Source organism: Toxotes jaculatrix, chromosome 10, assembly GCF_017976425.1.
Source record: "Toxotes jaculatrix isolate fToxJac2 chromosome 10, fToxJac2.pri, whole genome shotgun sequence".
In the NCBI taxonomy this organism is placed as follows: Eukaryota; Metazoa; Chordata; class Actinopteri; family Toxotidae; genus Toxotes; species Toxotes jaculatrix.
The window spans coordinates 2,674,647-2,698,102 of record NC_054403.1 but is presented as its reverse complement, the minus strand read 5'-3'; the positions used below and the strand labels follow the sequence as shown (position 1 = coordinate 2,698,102).

At 37.8% G+C, this 23,456-nt stretch overlaps 1 protein-coding gene, 1 long non-coding RNA gene and 1 other non-coding gene across 5 annotated transcripts; all 3 read left to right on the top strand.

The window, feature by feature from the left end:
• The first annotated feature begins 492 nt into the window (after nucleotides 1–492).
• Nucleotides 493–19,323, top strand: c10h4orf47 (chromosome 10 C4orf47 homolog). Of its 2 annotated transcripts, none has more exons than XR_005894744.1 (7): nucleotides 493–597; nucleotides 1,222–1,441; nucleotides 1,704–1,841; nucleotides 2,294–2,369; nucleotides 2,970–3,147; nucleotides 3,277–3,440; nucleotides 18,549–19,323. XR_005894744.1 is itself a non-coding variant. In XM_041048726.1 (7 exons), the coding sequence occupies exons 1-7, from the start codon at nucleotides 498–500 to the stop codon at nucleotides 18,601–18,603; spliced, it is 939 nt and encodes a 312-aa protein (XP_040904660.1). In that variant the 5' UTR covers nucleotides 493–497; the 3' UTR covers nucleotides 18,604–19,323. The 2 variants fall into 2 exon arrangements, 1 of the variants encoding a protein (XP_040904660.1); XM_041048726.1 differs by having other exon boundaries at nucleotides 2,970–3,155.
• A 1,188-nt stretch (nucleotides 19,324–20,511) lies between these two features.
• Nucleotides 20,512–22,553, top strand: LOC121188816. 2 transcript variants are annotated; one of them, XR_005894746.1, is made up of 5 exons: nucleotides 20,512–20,645; nucleotides 20,989–21,080; nucleotides 21,552–21,609; nucleotides 21,802–21,867; nucleotides 22,157–22,553. It is a non-coding gene; the product is annotated as an uncharacterized LOC121188816 (long non-coding RNA). The 2 variants fall into 2 exon arrangements; XR_005894745.1 differs by having other exon boundaries at nucleotides 22,148–22,553.
• LOC121189085 lies at nucleotides 21,258–21,458 on the top strand. The gene has a single exon (XR_005894799.1). It is a non-coding gene; the product is annotated as a small nucleolar RNA SNORA74 (small nucleolar RNA).
• Nucleotides 22,554–23,456: the final 903 nt, after the last annotated feature.

Below are 23,456 nucleotides of genomic sequence, written 5' to 3'. Positions count from 1 at the left end.
GATAGATAGATAGATAGATAGATAGATAGACAGACAGACAGACAGACAGACGGATAGATGGATAGATAGATAGATAGATAGATAGATAGATAGATAGATAGATAGATAGATAGATAGATAGATATTCATGAGGACAGCCTCCAAATAGTCTCTAACTGCTACACGTCAGCCACAGGTATGTTATAAACTGTTTATACAGTATATGTGTTAAGTTTGTGTGTTTGTCTAATACGTGCTTTGCATCATCATTATTGAGTTTTTACGAATGATCAGACACTGACCATTTATTTACACATTAACTGAGACGCAAGCAGTTCAGTTAGTTACATCACAGTAAGTGAATCTTGTCCAACATGTTAATTCATTTAACCACCTTAAAGATACACACCCAGAGTTTTAACATTAATATGAAAAGACCCAGCAGTGTCTCAAGGGTTTTACGTGACTATTACAGGTGTGTGTGTGTGTGTGTGTGTGTGTGTGTCTAGTGTGCAAAGATGCCATCAGGAGAGGGAAAAAGTGACATGGAGCGTCTGGGTGTCTTTAAAGAGATGAGCTACATCTCTATAGGAGACAAGTACACTTCACCCACCAACCGTAAGCAGAAAATCTATTCATTTCTCTGCCTGACATCATAATAACAGTCTGTGAGTGTAAATATCCGCTTGTAGCTTTATCTGATCTGAAAATGGGGGATGATGATGTTTTCTTAACAAGTTGTAAACTTTTTTTAGTTCTGTGGTGTCCAACTGAGCCACAGAATTTTAAGGATACTGACACTTTGCACTTTGTCCCTTTGTATTTGCTTTTTCAAGACACACAGTAGAACAGATTTCATTGTTGCAGAGTTTTTTTTTCTGGCTCTGACAGCTGTAAAGTTATTTTCCAGTTTCCAGCAGCTGTATTATTTTATTGCTTCAGTGATTCCAGGGTCCCTGTTACCATGAATTATCCACAGACTGCACTGTTAGCAATTTTGATGGGGACTTCTGTGTTCTTGTTTTCTGTTTGTTTGTTTTTTTTATCAGAAACTCATTCTAATAAGCACTGTCCTTGGTAAGGTTTATTAATTTAATGAATTAAGTCAGTGGAACAGTGTCTCTGAAACATATTACACAGTTTGGTGCCTTTTATTTGAGTGATAGCACTAATCTTTGGGAACAAGACCAAATTAATCTCATTATCAAAAATACGGTTGGTTAAATGTAATTTCAAATCCAGGTCCATTCAACGAGTCAGCCTATCACAGCCGGCAGATGCAGGTGGGCGTGGCTAGAGGTCGATGTGCTCTGCAGAGCGGTTTCTTCGACAAGTCCTTCAAACGGATTTTTGAACGTGAAGCATTAAGTGACCCTCTGAGACTGGCCCGACAGAACCGCATCCAGCAGGCCAAGAAGAACCTGGGCAAGGCCTTCCTTCCCTGCAACAGTGTCAAGAAGCCGTGAGGAAACACGCGCACACACACACACAAAAACTGGCATACCATGGATATGACTGTCAATCCACAGGCCCCTCGATGCTGCTGTGGTCTGAAGTGTTTCTGTTCTGATCAAACTCCAGTATAAAATGTTCTTTCCTATCATGTGACATAGCTCTGAAACATGAGCCGCTGTCTGCACACAAGCACAAATCCACAATACACTCGCATTTATTTACCTGTTCCGTTTCTTTCTCAGTGTTACATAATCTCTGTTTGCTTTCAGCGGTGGCTTAGGTAGTTACTATGGGACTCTATCAGGGCCAGTTGAAGCTATGAGTCCTCTGTCAGTCGCCCAGAAAGCCCATCGCTCCCCTGGACGCAACATCGTCACCTCACCTCCCAAGAAAGGCAGCGGTTACAGGTTCATGGCAAGAACTCTTTCAAACGTTGTTTTTAACCACTGACTAAGCATATTTGAGCTTCTCTATACCTCTACCATCATTACAGTAGAGTGTAAATGCATTTTTACAAAAACTGCAAACAATTCGATATTCAGATATTTTTGCCTGTGTTATCTAATGCCTGTTTTCAATTTCTAAAGACCAGTGATTTAGAAAGATAAATGTTTTAAACGGTTCTGTTAATTATTGTTGCCATGTTGTGCAGCAGAGGTTAAAATGCACATTCTGTTTGTAGTTAGTCAGATGGAACTAAACCAATTTGGTACTATTTGATATAGTAATTCTATATATATATATATATTTAATCATTTAAAAATTCTCTGTGAAAGATACTATGATCAACTCAACGATAGTAACAAAGTGACATTTTTATTTTGTGCCACTGAGGTAAATACCTTGTTGTCCTCTGCAGCTATCCCAATGTAACACTGTCCAAAACTGAGCTGTATGCCTCAGACCCCTACGATGGAGCCAAAGACGTACTGAAGGTGATGCTTTAAGGGAAATCCCATTTTATTACAGCTGGGATCTTATTTTCTCTTTCAGTATTGGCACACTCATTTCTGTTGGTCATAATTACATTGTACTAACCATTGCTGAGATCTGGAAACACAGAGATCTCTGTAAAGATGAGGCAACAAACACGGAGCAGACAGATGATCAGACAGGATGTAAAAACCAACCGTCATCCAAAGGTGTTTTAACTTTAGTCCTTATTCAAGGACACTTATGGCATTAGCTTCTACACTGATTACACAGTACACAATGAGACACGAGCAGGTCTAATAATTTGCTTTATTTCATGCATGACCGACCATGAGCCAGCCTAATACCTTACGTTAGCTATACTCTACACTTCTTTAGCAGTACCCTCGGTCATGAACGAGGCAATAGGTTCACATATTCTGACTGGACTCGACTATGCAAAGCTGAACTCTACATAGAACATTCTTGAGCGGATCACCTTATCATGGCGATTCCATTGGAATCAATTCATTTGGCCCTGAAATTTTTGTGTCCAGGCCTGTAAACTCGTAAAAACATGTTCTAGTAAAAATTTTAACTTAGTCAATTTTTTTTTTTTTCAGAAGGAGGCAGCGATGCATCGTTCCAAGATAAGATATGGTCCCTTCAAGCTGAACCTTCACCCCAGAGATTATTTCCAAGGCAATCCATACCACAGCGACAAGCCTCTCTCTCCAGCATATAAGCCCCTCCCACCAGCACAGAAAGTCCCTCCCCTTCCCTTCAAGCCCCCCTCCCCAAGTAAACGGGTGACTGTCTCTGTCTGCTCTACTGTATAAGGTTGAAATGTTGTTACAGTTCTGATAGAAAGGAGTTTATTTTATATGGTGAACTGTTTGTCTGTGTGTTGATGTTAATGTATTTTGATAGATTGGAGGAATGAAAGCGGGGACGTTCGACACTTATCCCTCACATTCTGCTGATCCGTTCATCATTCGCCATCCCAAACGGACCAATCAAGAACCTGTCTTTCGCCCAGCTCCTGGTCCTAAGACCACACCTGTCAAGAGTATCATCTCCATCAATGTTAAAAGGTTTGATACCTGTTTGTCTCAGTCACGTTCCCTCTCATAGTTATTGAACTATGGGCCTGTAAATGTCCAGCAGACAGGGGCGGGCTGGGGTTGAAATTCAGCCCGGGAGCTTGGTTTGGAGAGGCCTTTTACCCGATCGCACAATGGATGTAAGTGGAACTGTGATTTTAACATGAATACTTTATTTTATTTTAATATAAAAACAATCTAATGATATACATAATATACAGTAAGTAGAGTGTACTAAAGTAAGCTACATATGCTCACACATACTATGCGTACTCAGACACTGTTTATTTAAAAATTAAAACTAGTGTGTGTGCACGCGCGCGGAGAACAGAGGCAAAAAGACTGGCAAAATTCTGTTCAATTTCTGCTTTATTTGGTAGAATGACAACATGGAAAAGAACATGCTTTGTGTATTGCTTGCATGTGGTTTTGCTCTAATGACGTTTTTTATGACATTTTTAGGTCTTACTAAAATATGACTTTTTTTGTTATATTTTGATGCCTTACTATACTATGACTTTTTTATGACATTTTGACTTCTTGCTAAAATATGACTTTTTTGGCTGATTTTGACACCTTACTATACTATGATGTTTTTTATGACATTTTGAGGTCTTACTAAAATATGACTTTTTTTGGCATATTTTGATGCATTACTATACTATGATGTTTTTTATGACATTTTGAGGCCATACTAAAGTATGACTTTTTTTGGCTGATTTTGACACCTTACTATACTATGACGTTTTTGGCACATTTTGAGGCCATACTAAAGTATGACTTTTTTTGACCGATTTTGACGCCATACTATACTATGACATTTTTTGGCACATTTTGAGGCCATACGAAAGTATGACTTGTTTTGGCCGATTTTGGCGCCATACTATACTATGACGTTTCTTGGCCGATATTGACGCGATACTATACTATGACGTTTATTGGCACATTTTGAGGCCATACTAAAGTATGACTTTTTTTGGCCGATTTTGACGCCATACTATACTATGATGTTTGTATGATTTTTTGAGGCCATACTAAAGTATGACTTTTTTTGGCCGATTTTGAAGCCATACTTTACTATGACATTTTTTATGACTTTTTGAGGCCGATTTTGACGCCATACTACACTATGACATTTTTTGGCACATTTTGAGGCCATGCTATGCTATGACATTTTTTATGACTTTTTGAGGCCATACTAAAGTATGACTTTTTTTGGCCGATTTTGACGCCATACTATACTATGACCTTTTTTATGACTTTTTGAGGCCATACTAAAGTATGGCTTTTTTGGCCGATTTTGACGCCATACTATACTATGACCTTTTTGGCACATTTTGAGGCCATACTAAAGCATGACTTTTTTTGGCCGATTTTGACGCCATACTATACTATGACCTTTTTGGCACATTTTGAGGCCATACTAAAGCATGACTTTTTTTGGCCGATTTTGACGCCATACTATACTATACTATAACTTTTTGAGGCCATACTGAAGTATGACTTTTCTTGGCCGATTTTGACGCCATACTATACTATGACGTTTTTTATGACTTTTTGAGGCCATACTAAAGTTTGACTTTTTTTTGGCCGATTTTGACGCCATACTATACTATGACCTTTTTTGGCACATTTTGAGGCCATACTAAAGTATGACTTTTTTTGGCCGACTTTGACGCCATACTATACTATGACCTTTTTTGGCACATTTTGAGGCCATACTAAAGTATGACTTTTTTTGGCCGATTTTGACGCCATACTATACTATGACGTTTTTTATGACTTTTTGAGGCCATACTATACTATGATGTTTTTTGGCACATTTTGAGGCCATACTAAAGTATGACCTTTTTTGGCCGATTTTGACGCCATACTATACTATACTATAACTTCTTGAGGCCATACAGAAGTATGACTTTTTTTGGCCGATTTTGACGCCATACTATACTATGACGTTTTTTATGACTTTTTGAGGCCATACTAAAGTATGACTTTTTTTTGGCCGATTTTGACACCATACTATACTATGACCTTTTTTGGCACATTTTGAGGCCATACTAAAGTATGACTTTTTTTGGCCGATTTTGACGCCATACTATACTATGACCTTTTTTGGCACATTTTGAGGCCATACTAAAGTATGACTTTTTTTGGCCGATTTTGACGCCATACTATACTATGACCTTTTTTGGCACATTTTGAGGCCATACTAAAGTATGACTTTTTTTGGCCGATTTTGACGCCATACTATACTATGACCTTTTTTGGCACATTTTGAGGCCATACTAAAGTATGACTTTTTTTGGCCGATTTTGACGCCATACTATACTATGACGTGTTTTATGACTTTTTGACGCCATACTATACTATGACGTTTTTTATGACTTTTTGAGGCCATACTAAAGTATGACTTTTTTTGGCCGATTTTGACGCCATACTATACTATGACCTTTTTTGGCACATTTTGAGGCCATACTAAAGTATGGCTTTTTTTGGCCGATTTTGACGCCATACTATACTATGACGTTTTTTATGACTTTTTGAGGCCATACTATACTATGATGTTTTTTGGCACATTTTGAGGCCATACTATACTATGACCTTTTTTGGCACATTTTGAGGCCATACTAAAGTATGACTTTTTTTGGCTGATTTTGACGCCATACTATACTATGACGTTTTTTGGCACATTTTGAGGCCATACTAAAGCATGACTTTTTTTGGCCGATTTTGACGCCATACTATACTATGACATTTTTTATGACTTTTTGAGGCCATACTAAAGTATGACTTTTTTGGCAGATTTTGACGCCATACTATACTATGACCTTTTTTGGCACATTTTGAGGCCATACTAAAGTATGACTTTTTTTGGCCGATTTTGACGCCATATTATACTATGACGTTTTTTATGACTTTTTGAGTCCATACTAAAATATGACTTTTTTTGGCCGATTTTGACGCCATACTATACTATGACGTTTTTTATGACTTTTTGAGGCCATACTAAAGTATGACTTTTTTTGGCCGATTTTGATGCCATACTACACTATGACATTTTTTGGCACATTTTGAGGCCATACTAAAGTATGACTTTTTTTGGCTGATTTTGACGCCATACTATACTATGACATTTTGAGGCCATACTAAAGTATAACTTTTTTTGGCAGATTTTGACGCCATACTATACTATGACGTTTTTTATGATTTTTTGAGGCCATACTAAAGTATGACTTTTTTTGGCCGATATTGAAGCCATGCTATGCTATGACATTTTTTATGACTTTTTGAGGCCATACTAAAGTATGACTTTTTTTGGCCGATTTTGACGCCATACTATACTATGACGTTTTTTATGACTTTTTGAGGCCATACTAAAGTATGACTTTTTTGGCAGATTTTGACGCCATACTATACTATGACCTTTTTGGCACATTTTGAGGCCATACTAAAGTATGACTTTTTTTGGCCGATTTTGACGCCATACTATACTATGACGTTTTTTATGACTTTTTGAGGCCATACTAAAGTATGACTTTTTTTGGCCGATTTTGACGCCATACTATACTATGACCTTTTTTGGCACATTTTGAGGCCATACTAAAGTATGACTTTTTTTGGCCGATTTTGACGCCATACTATACTATGACGTTTTTTATGACTTTTTGAGGCCATACTAAAGTATGACTTTTTTTGGCCGATTTTGACGCCATACTATACTATGACGTTTTTTATGACTTTTTGAGGCCATAATAAAGTATGACATTTTTTGGCCGATTTTGACGCCATACTATACCATGACGTTTTTTATGACTTTTTGAGGCCATACTAAAGTATGACTTTTTTTGGCCGATTTTGACGCCATACTATACTATGACCTTTTTTGGCACATTTTGAGGCCATACTAAAGTATGGCTTTTTTTGGCCGATTTTGACGCCATACTATACTATGACGTTTTTTTTATTACTTTTTGAGGCCATACTATACTATGATGTTTTTTCGGCACATTTTGAGGCCATACTAAAGTATGACTTTTTTTGGCCGATTTTGACGCCATACTATACTATGACCTTTTTTGGCACATTTTGAGGCCATACTAAAGTATGACTTTTTTTGGCCGATTTTGACGCCATACTATACTATGATGTTTTTTATGACTTTTTGACGCCATACTAAAGTTTGACTTTTTTTGGCCGATTTTGACGCCATACTATACTATGACGTTTTTTATGACTTTTTGATGCCATACTATACTATGACCTTTTTTGGCACATTTTGAGGCCATACTAAAGTATGACCTTTTTTGGCCGATTTTGACGCCATACTATACTATGACGTTTTTTATGACTTTTTGAGGCCACACTAAAGTATGACTTTTTTTGGCCGATTTTGACGCCATACTATACTATGACGTTTTTTGGCCCATTTTGAGGCCATACTAAAGTATGACTTTTTTTGGCCGATTTTGACGCCATACTATACTATGACGTTTTTTATGACTTTTTGAGGCCATACTAAAGTATGACTTTTTTTGGCCGATTTTGACGCCATACTATACTATGACCTTTTTTGGCACATTTTGAGGCCATACTAAAGTATGACTTTTTTTGGCCGATTTTGACGCCATACTATACTATGACGTTTTTTATGACTTTTTGAGGCCATACTAAAGTTTGACTTTTTTTGGCCGATTTTGACGCCATACTATACTATGACCTTTTTTGGCACATTTTGAGGCCATACTAAAGTATGACTTTTTTTGGCCGATTTTGACGCCATACTATACTATGACGTTTTTTATTACTTTTTGATGCCATACTATACTATGATGTTTTTTGGCACATTTTGAGGCCATACTAAAGTATGACTTTTTTTGGCCGATTTTGACGCCATACTATACTATGACGTTTTTTATGACTTTTTGAGGCCACACTAAAGTATGACTTTTTTTGGCCGATTTTGACGCCATACTATACTATGACGTTTTTTATGACTTTTTGAGGCCATACTAAAGTATGACTTTTTTTGGCCGATTTTGACGCCATACTATACTATGACGTTTTTTACGACTTTTTGAGGCCATACTAAAGTATGACTTTTTTTGGCCGATTTTGACGCCATACTATACTATGACCTTTTTTGGCACATTTTGAGGCCATACTAAAGTATGACCTTTTTTGGCACATTTTGAGGCCATACTAAAGTATGACTTTTTTTGGCCGATTTTGACGCCATACTATACTATGACGTTTTTTATGACTTTTTGATGCCATACTATACTATGATGTTTTTTGGCACATTTTGAGGCCATACTAAAGTATGACTTTTTTTGGCCGATTTTGACGCCATATGATACTATGACGTTCGTTATGACTTTTTGAGGCCATACTAAAGTATGACTTTTTTTGGCCGATTTTGACGCCATACTATACTATGACGTTTTTTATGACTTTTTTTGGCCGATTTTGACGCCATACTATACTATGACGTTTTTTATGACTTTTTGATGCCATACTATACTATGACGTTTTTTGGCACATTTTGAGGCCATACTAAAGTATGACTTTTTTTGGCCGATTTTGACGCCATACTATACTATGACGTTTTTTATGACTTTTTGAGGCCATACTAAAGTATGACTTTTTTTGGCCGATTTTGACGCCATACTATACTATGACGTCTTTTATGACTTTTTGAGGCCATACTAAAGTATGACTTTTTTTGGCCGATTTTGACGCCATACTATACTATGACGTTTTTTATGACTTTTTGAGGCCATACTAAAGTATGACTTTTTTTGGCCGATTTTGACGCCATACTATACTATGACCTTTTTTGGCACATTTTGAGGCCATACTAAAGTATGACCTTTTTTTGGCACATTTTGAGGCCATACTAAAGTATGACTTTTTTTGGCCGATTTTGACGCCATACTATACTGTGACGTTCGTTATGACTTTTTGAGGCCATACTAAAGTATGACTTTTTTTGGCCGATTTTGACGCCATACTATACTATGACGTTTTTTATGACTTTTTGAGGCCATACTAAAGTATGACTTTTTTTGGCCGATTTTGACGCCATACTATACTATGACGTTTTTTATGACTTTTTGATGCCATACTATACTATGACCTTTTTTGGCACATTTTGAGGCCATACTAAAGTATGACTTTTTTTGGCCGATTTTGACGCCATACTATACTATGACCTTTTTTGGCACATTTTGAGGCCATACTAAAGTATGACTTTTTTTGGCCGATTTTGACGCCATACTATACTATGACCTTTTTTGGCACATTTTGAGGCCATACTAAAGTTTGACTTTTTTTGGCCGATTTTGACGCCATACTATACTATGACGTTTTTTATGACTTTTTGAGGCCATACTAAAGTATGACTTTTTTTGGCCGATTTTGACGCCATACTATACTATGATGTTTTTTATGACTTTTTGACGCCATACTAAAGTATGACTTTTTTTGGCCCATTTTGAGGCCATACTAAAGTATGACTTTTTTTGGCCGATTTTGACGCCATACTATACTATGACGTTTTTTATGACTTTTTGAGGCCATACTAAAGTATGACTTTTTTTGGCCGATTTTGACGCCATACTATACTATGACGTTCGTTATGACTTTTTGAGGCCATACTAAAGTATGACTTTTTTTGGCCGATTTTGACGCCATACTATACTATGACGTTTTTTATGACTTTTTGAGGCCATACTAAAGTATGACTTTTTTTGGCCGATTTTGACGCCATACTATACTATGACGTTTTTTATGACTTTTTGATGCCATACTATACTATGACCTTTTTTGGCACATTTTGAGGCCATACTAAAGTATGACCTTGTTTGGCCGATTTTGACGCCATACTATACTATGACGTTTTTTATGACTTTTTGAGGCCACACTAAAGTATGACTTTTTTTGGCCGATTTTGACGCCATACTATACTATGACGTTTTTTGGCCCATTTTGAGGCCATACTAAAGTATGACTTTTTTTGGCCGATTTTGACGCCATACTATACTATGACGTTTTTTATTACTTTTTGATGCCATACTATACTATGATGTTTTTTGGCACATTTTAAGGCCATAATAAAGTATGACTTTTTTTGGCCGATTTTGACGCCATACTATACTATGACGTTTTTTATGACTTTTTGAGGCCACACTAAAGTATGACTTTTTTTGGCCGATTTTGACGCCATACTATACTATGACGTTTTTTATGACTTTTTGAGGCCATACTAAAGTATGACTTTTTTTGGCCGATTTTGACGCCATACTATACTATGACGTTTTTTACGACTTTTTGAGGCCATACTAAAGTATGACTTTTTTTGGCCGATTTTGACGCCATACTATACTATGACCTTTTTTGGCACATTTTGAGGCCATACTAAAGTATGACCTTTTTTGGCACATTTTGAGGCCATACTAAAGTATGACTTTTTTTGGCCGATTTTGACGCCATACTATACTATGACCTTTTTTGGCACATTTTGAGGCCATACTAAAGTATGACCTTTTTTGGCACATTTTGAGGCCATACTAAAGTATGACTTTTTTTGGCCGATTTTGACGCCATACTATACTATGACGTTTTTTATGACTTTTTGAGGCCACACTAAAGTATGACTTTTTTTGGCCGATTTTGACGCCATACTATACTATGACATTTTTTGGCCCATTTTGAGGCCATACTAAAGTATGAGTTTTTTTGGCCGATTTTGACGCCATACTATACTATGACGTTTTTTATGACTTTTTGAGGCCATACTAAAGTATGACTTTTTTTGGCCGATTTTGACGCCATACTATACTATGACCTTTTTTGGCACATTTTGAGGCCATACTAAAGTATGACTTTTTTTGGCCGATTTTGACGCCATACTATACTATGACGTTTTTTATGACTTTTTGATGCCATACTATACTATGATGTTTTTTGGCACATTTTGAGGCCATACTAAAGTATGACTTTTTTTGGCCGATTTTGACGCCATACTATACTATGACGTTTTTTATGACTTTTTGAGGCCATACTAAAGTATGACTTTTTTTGGCCGATTTTGACGCCATACTATACTATGACGTTTTTTATGACTTTTTGAGGCCATACTAAAGTATGACTTTTTTTGGCCGATTTTGACGCCATACTATACTATGACCTTTTTTGGCACATTTTGAGGCCATACTAAAGTATGACCTTTTTTGGTACATTTTGAGGCCATACTAAAGTATGACTTTTTTTGGCCGATTTTGACGCCATACTATACTATGACCTTTTTTGGCACATTTTGAGGCCATACTAAAGTATGACTTTTTTTGGCCGATTTTGACGCCATACTATACTATGACGTTTTTTATGACTTTTTGACGCCATACTAAAGTTTGACTTTTTTTGGCCGATTTTGACGCCATACTGTACTATGACGTTTTTTATGACTTTTTGATGCCATACTATACAATGATGTTTTTTGGCACATTTTGAGGCCATACTAAAGTATGACTTTTTTTGGCCGATTTTGACGCCATACTATACTATGACCTTTTTTGGCACATTTTGAGGCCATACTAAAGTATGACTTTTTTTGGCCGATTCTAACGCCATACTATACTATGATGTTCGTTATGACTTTTTGAGGCCATACTAAAGTATGACTTTTTTTTGCCGATTTTGACGCCATACTATACTATGACGTTTTTTATTACTTTTTGAGGCCGTACTAAAGTATGACTTTTTTTGGCCGATTTTGACGCCATACTATACTATGACCTTTTTTGGCACATTTTGAGGCCATACTAAAGTATGACCTTTTTTGGCACATTTTGAGGCCATACTAAAGTATGACCTTTTTTTGCCGATTTCGACGCCATACTATACTATGACGTTTTTTATGACTTTTTGAGGCCATACTAAAGTATGACTTTTTTTGGCCGATTTTGACGCCATACTATACTATGACCTTTTTTGGCACATTTTGAGGCCATACTAAAGTATGACCTTTTTTGGCACATTTTGAGGCCATACTAAAATATGACTTTTTTTGGCTGATTTTGACGCCATACTATACTATGACGTTTTTTATGACTTTTTGAGGCCATACTAAAGTATGACTTTTTTTGGCCGATTTTGACGCCATACTATACTATGACGTTTTTTATGACTTTTTGATGCCATACTATACTATGATGTTTTTTGGCACATTTTGAGGCCAGACTAAAGTATGACTTTTTTTGGCCGATTTTGACGCCATACTATACTATGACGTTTTTTATGACTTGTTGAGGCCATACTAAAGTTTGACTTTTTTTGGCCGATTTTGACGCCATACTATACTATGACCTTTTTTGGCACATTTTGACGCCATACTATACTATGACGTTTTTTATGACTTTTTGATGCCATACTATACAATGATGTTTTTTGGCACATTTTGAGGCCATACTAAAGTATGACTTTTTTTTGGCCGATTTTGACGCCATACTATACTATGACGTTTTTTGGCACATTTTGAGGCCATACTAAAGTATGACTTTTTTTTGCAGATTTTGACGCCATACTATACTATGACGTTTTTTATGACTTTTTGAGGCCATACTAAAGTATGACTTTTTTTGGCCGATTTTGACGCCATACTATACTATGACCTTTTTTGGCACATTTTGAGGCCATACTAAAGTATGACTTTTTTTGGCCGATTCTAACGCCATACTATACTATGATGTTCGTTATGATTTTTTGAGGCCATACTAAAGTATGACTTTTTTTTGCCGATTTTGACGCCATACTATACTATGACGTTTTTTATGACTTTTTGAGGCCATACTAAAGTATGACTTTTTTTGGCCGATTTTGACGCCATACTATACTATGACCTTTTTTGGCACATTTTGAGGCCATACTAAAGTATGACCTTTTTTTGCCGATTTCGACGCCATACTATACTATGACGTTTTTTATGACTTTTTGAGGCCATACTAAAGTATGACTTTTTTTGGCCGATTTTGACGCCATACTATACTATGACGTTTTTTATGACTTTTTGATGCCATACTATACTATGATGTTTTTTGGCACATTTTGAGGCCAGACTAAAGTATGACTTTTTTTGGCCGATTTTGACGCCATACTATACTATGACGTTTTTTATGACTTGTTGAGGCCATACTAAAGTTTGACTTTTTTTGGCCGATTTTGACGCCATACTATACTATGACGTTTTTTGGCACATTTTGAGGCCATACTAAAGTATGACTTTTTATGGCCGATTTTGACGCCATACTATACTATGACGTTTTTTGGCACATTTTGAGGCCATACTAAAGTATGACTTTTTTTGGCCGATTTTGACGCCATACTATACTATGACGTTTTTCATGACTTTTTGACGCCATACTAAAGTTTGACTTTTTTTGGCCGATTTTGACGCCATACTATACTATGACGTTTTTTATGACTTTTTGATGCCATACTATACAATGATGTTTTTTGGCACATTTTGAGGCCATACTAAAGTATGACTTTTTTTGGCCGATTTTGACGCCATACTATACTATGACCTTTTTTGGCACATTTTGAGGCCATACTAAAGTATGACCTTTTTTGGCCGATTTCGACGCCATACTATACTATGACGTTTTTTATGACTTTTTGAGGCCATACTAAAGTATGACTTTTTTTGGCCGATTTTGATGCCATACTATACTATGACGTTTTTTATGACTTGTTGAGGCCATACTAAAGTTTGACTTTTTTTGGCCGATTTTGACGCCATACTATACTATGACGTTTTTTATGAGTTTTTTATGCCATACTATACAATGATGTTTTTTGGCACATTTTGAGGCCATACTAAAGTATGACTTTTTTTGGCCAATTTTGACGCCATACTATACTATGATGTTTTTTGGCACATTTTGAGGCCATACTAAAGTATGACTTTTTTTGGCCGATTTTGACGCCATACTATACTATGACCTTTTTTGGCACATTTTGACGCCATACTATACTATGACGTTTTTTATGACTTTTTGATGCCATACTATACAATGATGTTTTTTGGCACATTTTGAGGCCATACTAAAGTATGACTTTTTTTGGCCGATTTTGACGCCATACTATACTATGACGTTTTTTGGCACATTTTGAGGCCATACTAAAGTATGACTTTTTTTTGCCGATTTTGACGCCATACTATACTATGACGTTTTTTATGACTTTTTGAGGCCATACTAAAGTATGACTTTTTTTGGCCGATTTTGACGCCATACTATACTATGACCTTTTTTGGCACATTTTGAGGCCATACTAAAGTATGACTTTTTTTGGCCGATTCTAACGCCATACTATACTATGATGTTCGTTATGACTTTTTGAGGCCATACTAAAGTATGACTTTTTTTTGCCGATTTTGACGCCATACTATACTATGACGTTTTTTATGACTTTTTGAGGCCATACTAAAGTATGACTTTTTTTGGCCGATTTTGACGCCATACTATACTATGACCTTTTTTGGCACATTTTGAGGCCATACTAAAGTATGACCTTTTTTGGCCGATTTCGACGCCATACTATACTATGACGTTTTTTATGACTTTTTGAGGCCATACTAAAGTATGACTTTTTTTGGCCGATTTTGACGCCATACTATACTATGACGTTTTTTATGACTTGTTGAGGCCATACTAAAGTTTGACTTTTTTTGGCCGATTTTGACGCCATACTATACTATGACGTTTTTTATGACTTTTTGATGCCATACTATACAATGATGTTTTTTGGCACATTATGAGGCCATACTAAAGTATGACTTTTTTTGGCCAATTTTGACGCCATTCTATACTATGACGTTTTTTGGCACATTTTGAGGCCATACTAAAGTATGACTTTTTATGGCCGATTTTGATTTCATACTATACTATGACGTTTTTTATGACTTTTTGAGGCCATACTAAAGTATGACTTTTTTTGGCCGATTTTGACGCCATACTATACTATGACGTTTTTTATGACTTTTTGAGGCCATACTAAAGTATGACTTTTTTTGGCCGATTTTGACGCCATACTATACTATGACCTTTTTTGGCACATTTTGAGGCCATACTAAAGTATGACCTTTTTTTTGCCGATTTTGACGCCATACTATACTATGACGTTTTTTATGACTTTTTGATGCCATACTATACTATGATGTTTTTTGGCACATTTTGAGGCCATACTAAAGTATGACTTTTTTTGGCCGATTTTGACGCCATACTATACTATGACGTTTTTTATGACTTTTTGAGGCCATACTAAAGTATGACTTTTTTTGGCCGACTTTGACGCCATACTATACTATGACGTTTTTTATGACTTTTTGAGGCCATACTAAAGTATGACTTTTTTTGGCCGATTTTGACGCCATACTATACTATGACGTTTTTTATGACTTTTTGAGGCCATACTATACTATGATGTTTTTTGGCACATTTTGAGGCCATACTAAAGTATGACTTTTTTTGGCCGATTTTGACGCCATACTATACTATGACCTTTTTTGGCACATTTTGAGGCCATACTAAAGTACGACTTTTTTTGGCCGATTTTGACACCATACTATACTATGACGTTTTTTATGACTTTTTGAGGCCATACTAAAGTATGACTTTTTTTGGCCGATTTTGACGCCATACTATACTATGACGTTTTTTATGACTTTCTGAGGCCATACTAAAGTATGACTTTTTTTGGCCGATTTTGACGCCATACTATACTATGACGTTTTGTGGCACATTTTGAGGCCATACTAAAGTATGACTTTTTTTGGCCGATTTTGACGCCATACTATATTATGACCTTTTTTGGCACATTTTGAGGCCATACTAAAGTTTGACTTTTTTTGGCCGATTTTGACGCCATACTATACTATGACGTTTTTTATGACTTTTTGAGGCCACACTAAAGTATGACTTTTTTTGGCCGATTTTGACGCCATACTATACTATGATGTTTTTTATGACTTTTTGAGGCCATACTAAAGTATGACTTTTTTTGGCCGATTTTGACGCCATACTATACTATGACCTTTTTTGTCACATTTTGAGGCCATACTAAAGTATGACTTTTTTTGGCCGATTTTGACGCCATACTATACTATGACCTTTTTTGGCACATTTTGAGGCCATACTAAAGTATGACTTTTTTTGGCCGATTTTGACGCCATACTATACTATGACGTTTTTTATGACTTTTTGATGCCATACTATACTATGATGTTTTTTGGCACATTTTGAGGCCATACTAAAGTATGACTTTTTTTGGCCGATTTTGACGCCATACTATACTATGACGTTTTTTATGACTTTTTGAGGCCATACTAAAGTATGACTTTTTTTGGCCGATTTTGACGCCATACTATACTATGACGTTTTTTATGACTTTTTGAGGCCATACTATACTATGATGTTTTTTGGCACATTTTGAGGCCATACTAAAGTATGACTTTTTTTGGCCGATTTTGACGCCATACTATACTATGACCTTTTTTGGCACATTTTGAGGCCATACTAAAGTACGACTTTTTTTGGCCGATTTTGACACCATACTATACTATGACGTTTTTTATGACTTTTTGAGGCCATACTAAAGTATGACTTTTTTTGGCCGATTTTGACGCCATACTATACTATGACGTTTTTTATGACTTTTTGAGGCCATACTAAAGTATGACTTTTTTTGGCCGATTTTGACGCCATACTATACTATGACGTTTTTTATGACTTTCTGAGGCCATACTAAAGTATGACTTTTTTTGGCCGATTTTGACGCCATACTATACTATGACGTTTTTTGGCACATTTTGAGGCCATACTAAAGTATGACTTTTTTTGGCCGATTTTGACGCCATACTATACTATGACGTTTTTTATGACTTTTTGAGGCCATACTAAAGTATGACTTTTTTTGGCCGATTTTGACGCCATACTATACTATGACGTTTTTTATGACTTTCTGAGGCCATACTAAAGTATGACTTTTTTTGGCCGTTTTTGACGCCATACTATACTATGACGTTTTTTGGCACATTTTGAGGCCATACTAAAGTATGACTTTTTTTGGCCGATTTTGACGCCATACTATACTATGACGTTTTTTATGACATTTTTTGGTCTTACTAAAATATGACTTTTTTGGCATATTTTGACGCCTTAGTTTACTATGAGTTGTTTCATGACAATCTGAGATCTTACTAAAATAAACAGCCCACCCCTGTTAAATAGATCCCAAATACACAAAAATGTAACAGAGTGTAAATTATATGTTTTTTTAGGCTGTAAAGTTGGCTATTTTAACATGGGGGTAAATGGATAATTGCTCACTTCTGGAGCCAGCCCCCAGCGGCAGCCGAGAAACACGAACACGGAAGTGATCCTCACTGCTGAAACCTACAACTCTTGCCTTGGTTACATTCCCCTCTGTGCCACCTGCAGCTGCGAGGACACACTGCTGCGGTACACTGATACTGCATTTTATAGGGTAAAAAAAAAACGTTCCGACCACCGGCCAGGAACAGACTGGCTGTTCGGGAAACCTCCCAAACCTCCCGATGGCTAGCCCGCCCCTGCCAGCAGACACAGCACAAAATTATTATTCATTTGTAGAAATGTTTTAGTCCACCTAATAAATCAAAGTCCACTCTCTTTTAGCTTTTTTTTTGGTCTCTACCAACTCCGAATAGATCTGGCTCTCTATCTGCTAAACGCTCCACTATGTTCACCAGCTAGTTGCTAACTTTATCTGTCAGCTGTTTGCGGTTGGACAGGCAGTTTAAATTGGTAAGAGCTTTAAAAGTGAACCAAAATAGTAAAGCTGTGGGTGGTAAAATCAAAGCCATGAGCTAAGAGTAGTTAAAATACTCCATGGAGCTGAGACTGCAGAGATGGTCATAATTCTCTGTGGGTGCATCACTAAGAGCGTCACCTTTCACATGTTACATGTAGTGATTTGATCTGTTGTGATCTATTATGATCTATTGCATCATAAATTTGGATTGTCTTTAAATCATTGTCTTTTTTCCCCTTGCTGTTCCAGGAGCGTGCACTCTGCTAACTATACTTCAGCCATCCCAGCTGTGATGACATTCTGAACATTACCCATACTGCTCCATCACAAGCAGGTTTAAAGGTTTAAAACATGAACCTTTACTGTTTCTTTTTCCTTGTTTATTATACAAATACAGTTATTATTGTCTTCAGTTTAAGATGCAAGCAATAAGATGCTTGTGTCTTTACGGAAAGGAGAGGCACAGCATGTCTATCTGAGATGTTAGTGATGAAGAAAACCCACTGATCAGTACAGCAATAATGAGAATGACATAGAGAAATACCTTTTTAAATGGGAATGTTCACAGTGCAGGTTGTCTCCTCTCATTTCTGCCAAATTCAAATAATAAGTTTAACAGCTTCAGTAACCAGTAAAATTATGGATCAGTATATGGATTTTGACAATAACACAGAATTATCTTTTAAATGAAGATGGCTCACAGTGTGTCATGTCTCATCTCGTTGTGTCTTGTCTCCTCTCTGTAAAAATGACAGAGAAAGGACAAAATAAAAAACAGTTAAGTAACAACTTCAGCACCCAGAGGAAATATTGATCATTATAGAAAATTTGATAATGCATGAAATGAATCACTACTCATCTGTTTAAAGGATAGGGTTCACGGTTTATCATGTCCCTTACTGTCCCCTCTCTCTAAAAGATTCAATTCAATTCAATTCAATTTTATTTCTATAGCACCTTCCACAATCAAAATTGTCTCAAAGCGCTTTACAGAGACCTAGAGCCTGATGCCAGAGCAAGCACCTAAGGCGACAGTGGCAAGGAAAAACTCCCTTTTAACAGGAAGAAACCTTGAGCAGAACCTGGCTCAGATGGGGGACCCTCCTGCTGATGGCCGGGCTGGGTGAAAGGAGGAAAAGGAGGAAGATAGGACAGCTGGGAATGGAGGAGAGGGGGAGAAGGACATGCAGCATAATACAGACAATGGACAATGTTAGAGGGTCAGCATTTACATTACAGTTAGTGAACAGTTAGTGGATAATGTGTGCTCAGCAGATTACAGTTATGATAGGAAACAGAGCACAGAGGCATGGAAGAAGATGTAGGAGCAATAACAGTTAAGCAACTAGATGAATAGATGAAGTATTAACTGCTATCATGATTCAAACAAAAACATGAAGGAAGTGCATAGTCCACCTGCTAACCTGTCCTCTCCTCTTACCTCCTCCATCTTAACTGGCATCAGAAATGTTCTGTGGGACCAGCTGCAATAAAAATGTTTACTAAGTCAGTTTCTTCTTATGAGATGTATGATATGTATCATCTGAACACAGGCTTCTCTGTAGTGATTTACCTGTTGACTGGACTGTAGTGGAGCTACAGTCAGCTGTTTTACTGGGTGCTGACATGAATAGTAACACCAGTTCTTTTCCAAATCACGTTGTTATGGGCCTCATACTGTCGTCTTTAAAAAAAATATTTACAACTTTTGTAACTTTCTTTGGAAAGGACAGCTGACCAGTTCTCTGTGATGTTTCCATGCCAGCTAGCCAAATGCTTTCCACTCTGTCCACCTTAAATAAAGTTGCATGTACTCCTAATTTAAGAAAATACATGAACATTATTTATTGCTTTTTTCACAAAGTGAAAGCCCAAACTGTTACTCATGCCATCCTGACAGCATGAAGATGTACATCATATATAAGATATATTTAATAAGAGCCCAGCCAACAACCACTGTTCAACAATAGCTCAAATATTTACTGCAGCTGATGTCAGGGGGTGAATACCCACATTCTGGGATCGGTTCTGTGACGTTCTCACATCTAGATTTTGTTAATTATCAGGGCAACAGACGCTGAACATACTCTGCAGCAGAATGTAACATGACTGCCTGAGATTAGACATGAAGTATCAGCATAGGTGTGCTGCTCGTGCTGCTCTATTGTTTTGGGGGTAAAAAAACACCGGTGACACATCTGCTCATGGTACGATCTTTGGGTGAGCTTCCTTTCCCACAATGCACAGCGGCATACTGCACTTTATAAGTGAATGCGTGACTTCCGCTCTGTCTTTCAATGTTGAACCGAGCTGTGGAGATGTCGCTGGAGCAGTGGGTGAAAGCAGGTGAGTGTTTTTAGCTTTATTTAACACGTTAGAAGGGGGAAAAAAACACACGACAAAGTGAAGCAGCTAACTGTCCGCCATGTTAGTGTAGCTGTCGAAGCACTGAACGGCTGACGCTGTGGCGGGTTTATGCAAGACCTGCTCATGAAGCCTCACGTGCGCAGCATGAAGCACGTGGGTTCAGCAAACGGACTGCTGTTAGCTTCAGTAGCTGCTACCGCTCTGAAAGCAATGTGTCTCTCACATGTTCTGTGTCCTGTGTGTGTTACACTTATTGTGTGAAACAGGCATGGGTGTGGCCTCTCACTCTGTGCTAATGTGACATTCATGTTGTCTCTTTCAGAGATGCTGCGACCCCTGTTTAACCGATGCTGTGATAGAGTAGTAGCCATGGGGTAGAGCTACCGACCTCCTGCCTTGCCTTTGAGGCCAAAGGTAAATATATAGAATGTGAATTCATTACTGCAGAAAACCATGAGGTACCACGTGATGATGTTGACCAACCAGAGCAGCACAGATTCCATGCCATGTTATTACTGAGTTAAGATAATGACCCAGGTTGAGTGTTTAGTGATGGAGCTCTGCAGAACCCACATGGTGGTTCCCTCCACCCCCAGCTCTCAGTCAGCTGACCAGGCGGTGTGTGCCTGGCTCAGTGTTACAGTGCTGGTAGAGGAAGTCTCTGTTCTTGGTTTCAGCTCTGCAGGTTCTGTTTTAGAGTCTGCTGCTGCTGAACTGCTGCAGAGCGCTGCCCGACGAGAGTGGCCTGTTCTGATTCCACAGCAGGGCAGGCCTAGTACAGGGCCGCACACTCTCACACTCACACCACCAGAGATGCTGTTGAGCATCTCATCAGTTGTTTCCACTGTGTGTCTGAAGTGCATTGTGTTTCCATGGTTGTTGCAGGCGGAGCCTCTGAGATGCTCAGTGTGGAGCTGACAGTCATGCTGCAGGCTTACTGAAGGTGAGTATAGGAGAACCAGTTTTACCTGTTTATACTAAAACACTGATATTCCATGCTGTGATGACTAAATAATATAACACATCATGCTGACTAAACACCATGGTGAACCCCAAATCCTGAGCATATCTGACTGTCAGCAGTGATCAGCAGTGTGGCTCTGGTTTCACTCACTCACTCTTCATATCTCTACAGGAGCTCGTGGAGCAGCTGGCCTGCAGGGGGCAGCAAACACCTGCAATGAACGGAGACTGGCGTCAGGTGTGTGATACGCTGTCAGTATGGACACAGAAGTGAAGCAGAGTATTTTGTGTTTAGTGTGTAGAAACGGTGTAAACCCAATCTTGTACTGCTGCGGCAGAGACCTTCTCTCTGCTGTGGAATCATAGAATTGGGAGAGAAACTCAGGACTTTGGCACAGGTTTAAGTAAAAATCATTTACCAGAACCTGACTCAAGACCTGAAACATGCTTCTTGTAATGTCCTGTTGAACTGAACTTGGATATCGACTGTCTGGTAATGGTTGTACTTTGTTTTCTAGCGTGTACAGGGAAGTCCTGCCCGGCTGGTGTGGATGAGTGGATAAAGATCCTGCCTCAAGCTGACAGTCATCAGTACACTCCATGTTTCTGCCATGTTGCTGGATAATGTTCTTGAAGTCATCACCTACATTTAACACTTCCAGGAAATAACCATAAGACTGATGTGATTATGCTGACATGTAAAAGCTATGACCTTTGTTTCCAAATGTTTGAATACAATTTGATGTTGCAGCACCTGATTGGTCACTAGTGAATAAACTACAGTGAACATGTCACCCAGTGTAGTGTTGTTGCTTATTGCTCTTTCTGGTTAACAGTGGAGCTCTGTGGTGTGGAGAAATGGTACAACACTAAATTACAGTCAACAATTAAGTTTGTATGTATTTATGAATAAAGTTGATGTGTTCAAAAATATTCCAGTCATTCATTTATGAGTGTCAGTCTTAATAACAATGGTGAGTCTGTCCTCTCCACTTTATAGAAATGCCACATCACGATCAACAGCCAGTTTTCATTAAAAACAAAGCTGGATCACATTAACACAACAGCTGTTGTGCTCCATCTTGTCTTAGTAATGCGCTGCTTAACTTTATTGTTGGGCTAATCATTTTTTGAGAGATGAATACTTTTTGAAAAACGCCAATTTCTACACAATTTAGAACTAATAATATACAATGTCATACAGTGGCTTCAGACTCTGTTCAGATCCCTGCTTGCACACAATGTGTTGTAAATAGAATTTTATTAATGATAAAACTAATATTTTTCCTTGCACTGTCCTGATGCACTCATAGATGTCCACAGTCCTGCTGTGGGATCAAAGTATATCTAGACAATAAAATCATGACTCACCCAGCAAGCCTGGATTAATGAAGAGGTGAGGACTCTATCCAGAACCACAAAAACTGTCAGAGCATCAAGGAGGCCGAGGAGAGACTGGAGACACCAGCAAACCAAGAATATGTGGCAGGCGATCCAGAACATCACAGGCTGTGAGGGGCCCGCCATGCGTGAGGCCACACTGTCAGATGAGCTCAATACATTTTATACTCGCTTTGATCTCATCGACAGAGAGTCAGCTGTACAGTCTCCTCCGCCTCCAGAGGAGCTGCCACTGTCAGCAACCCACAGCAGCTGTGAGAGGAGTCCTCCTGAGAGAGAAGCTGTGACACATCACTGTCACAGGGAGAGTGTTCCCACCTGCTCCCTGACAGCCAACCATCGCACCTGTACCTCCGCAGTGTCTGGTCTAAATGATTCCCTGTGGCACTCACCTCCATTGTGATTGACAAGCTGGTTCCTCAGTAC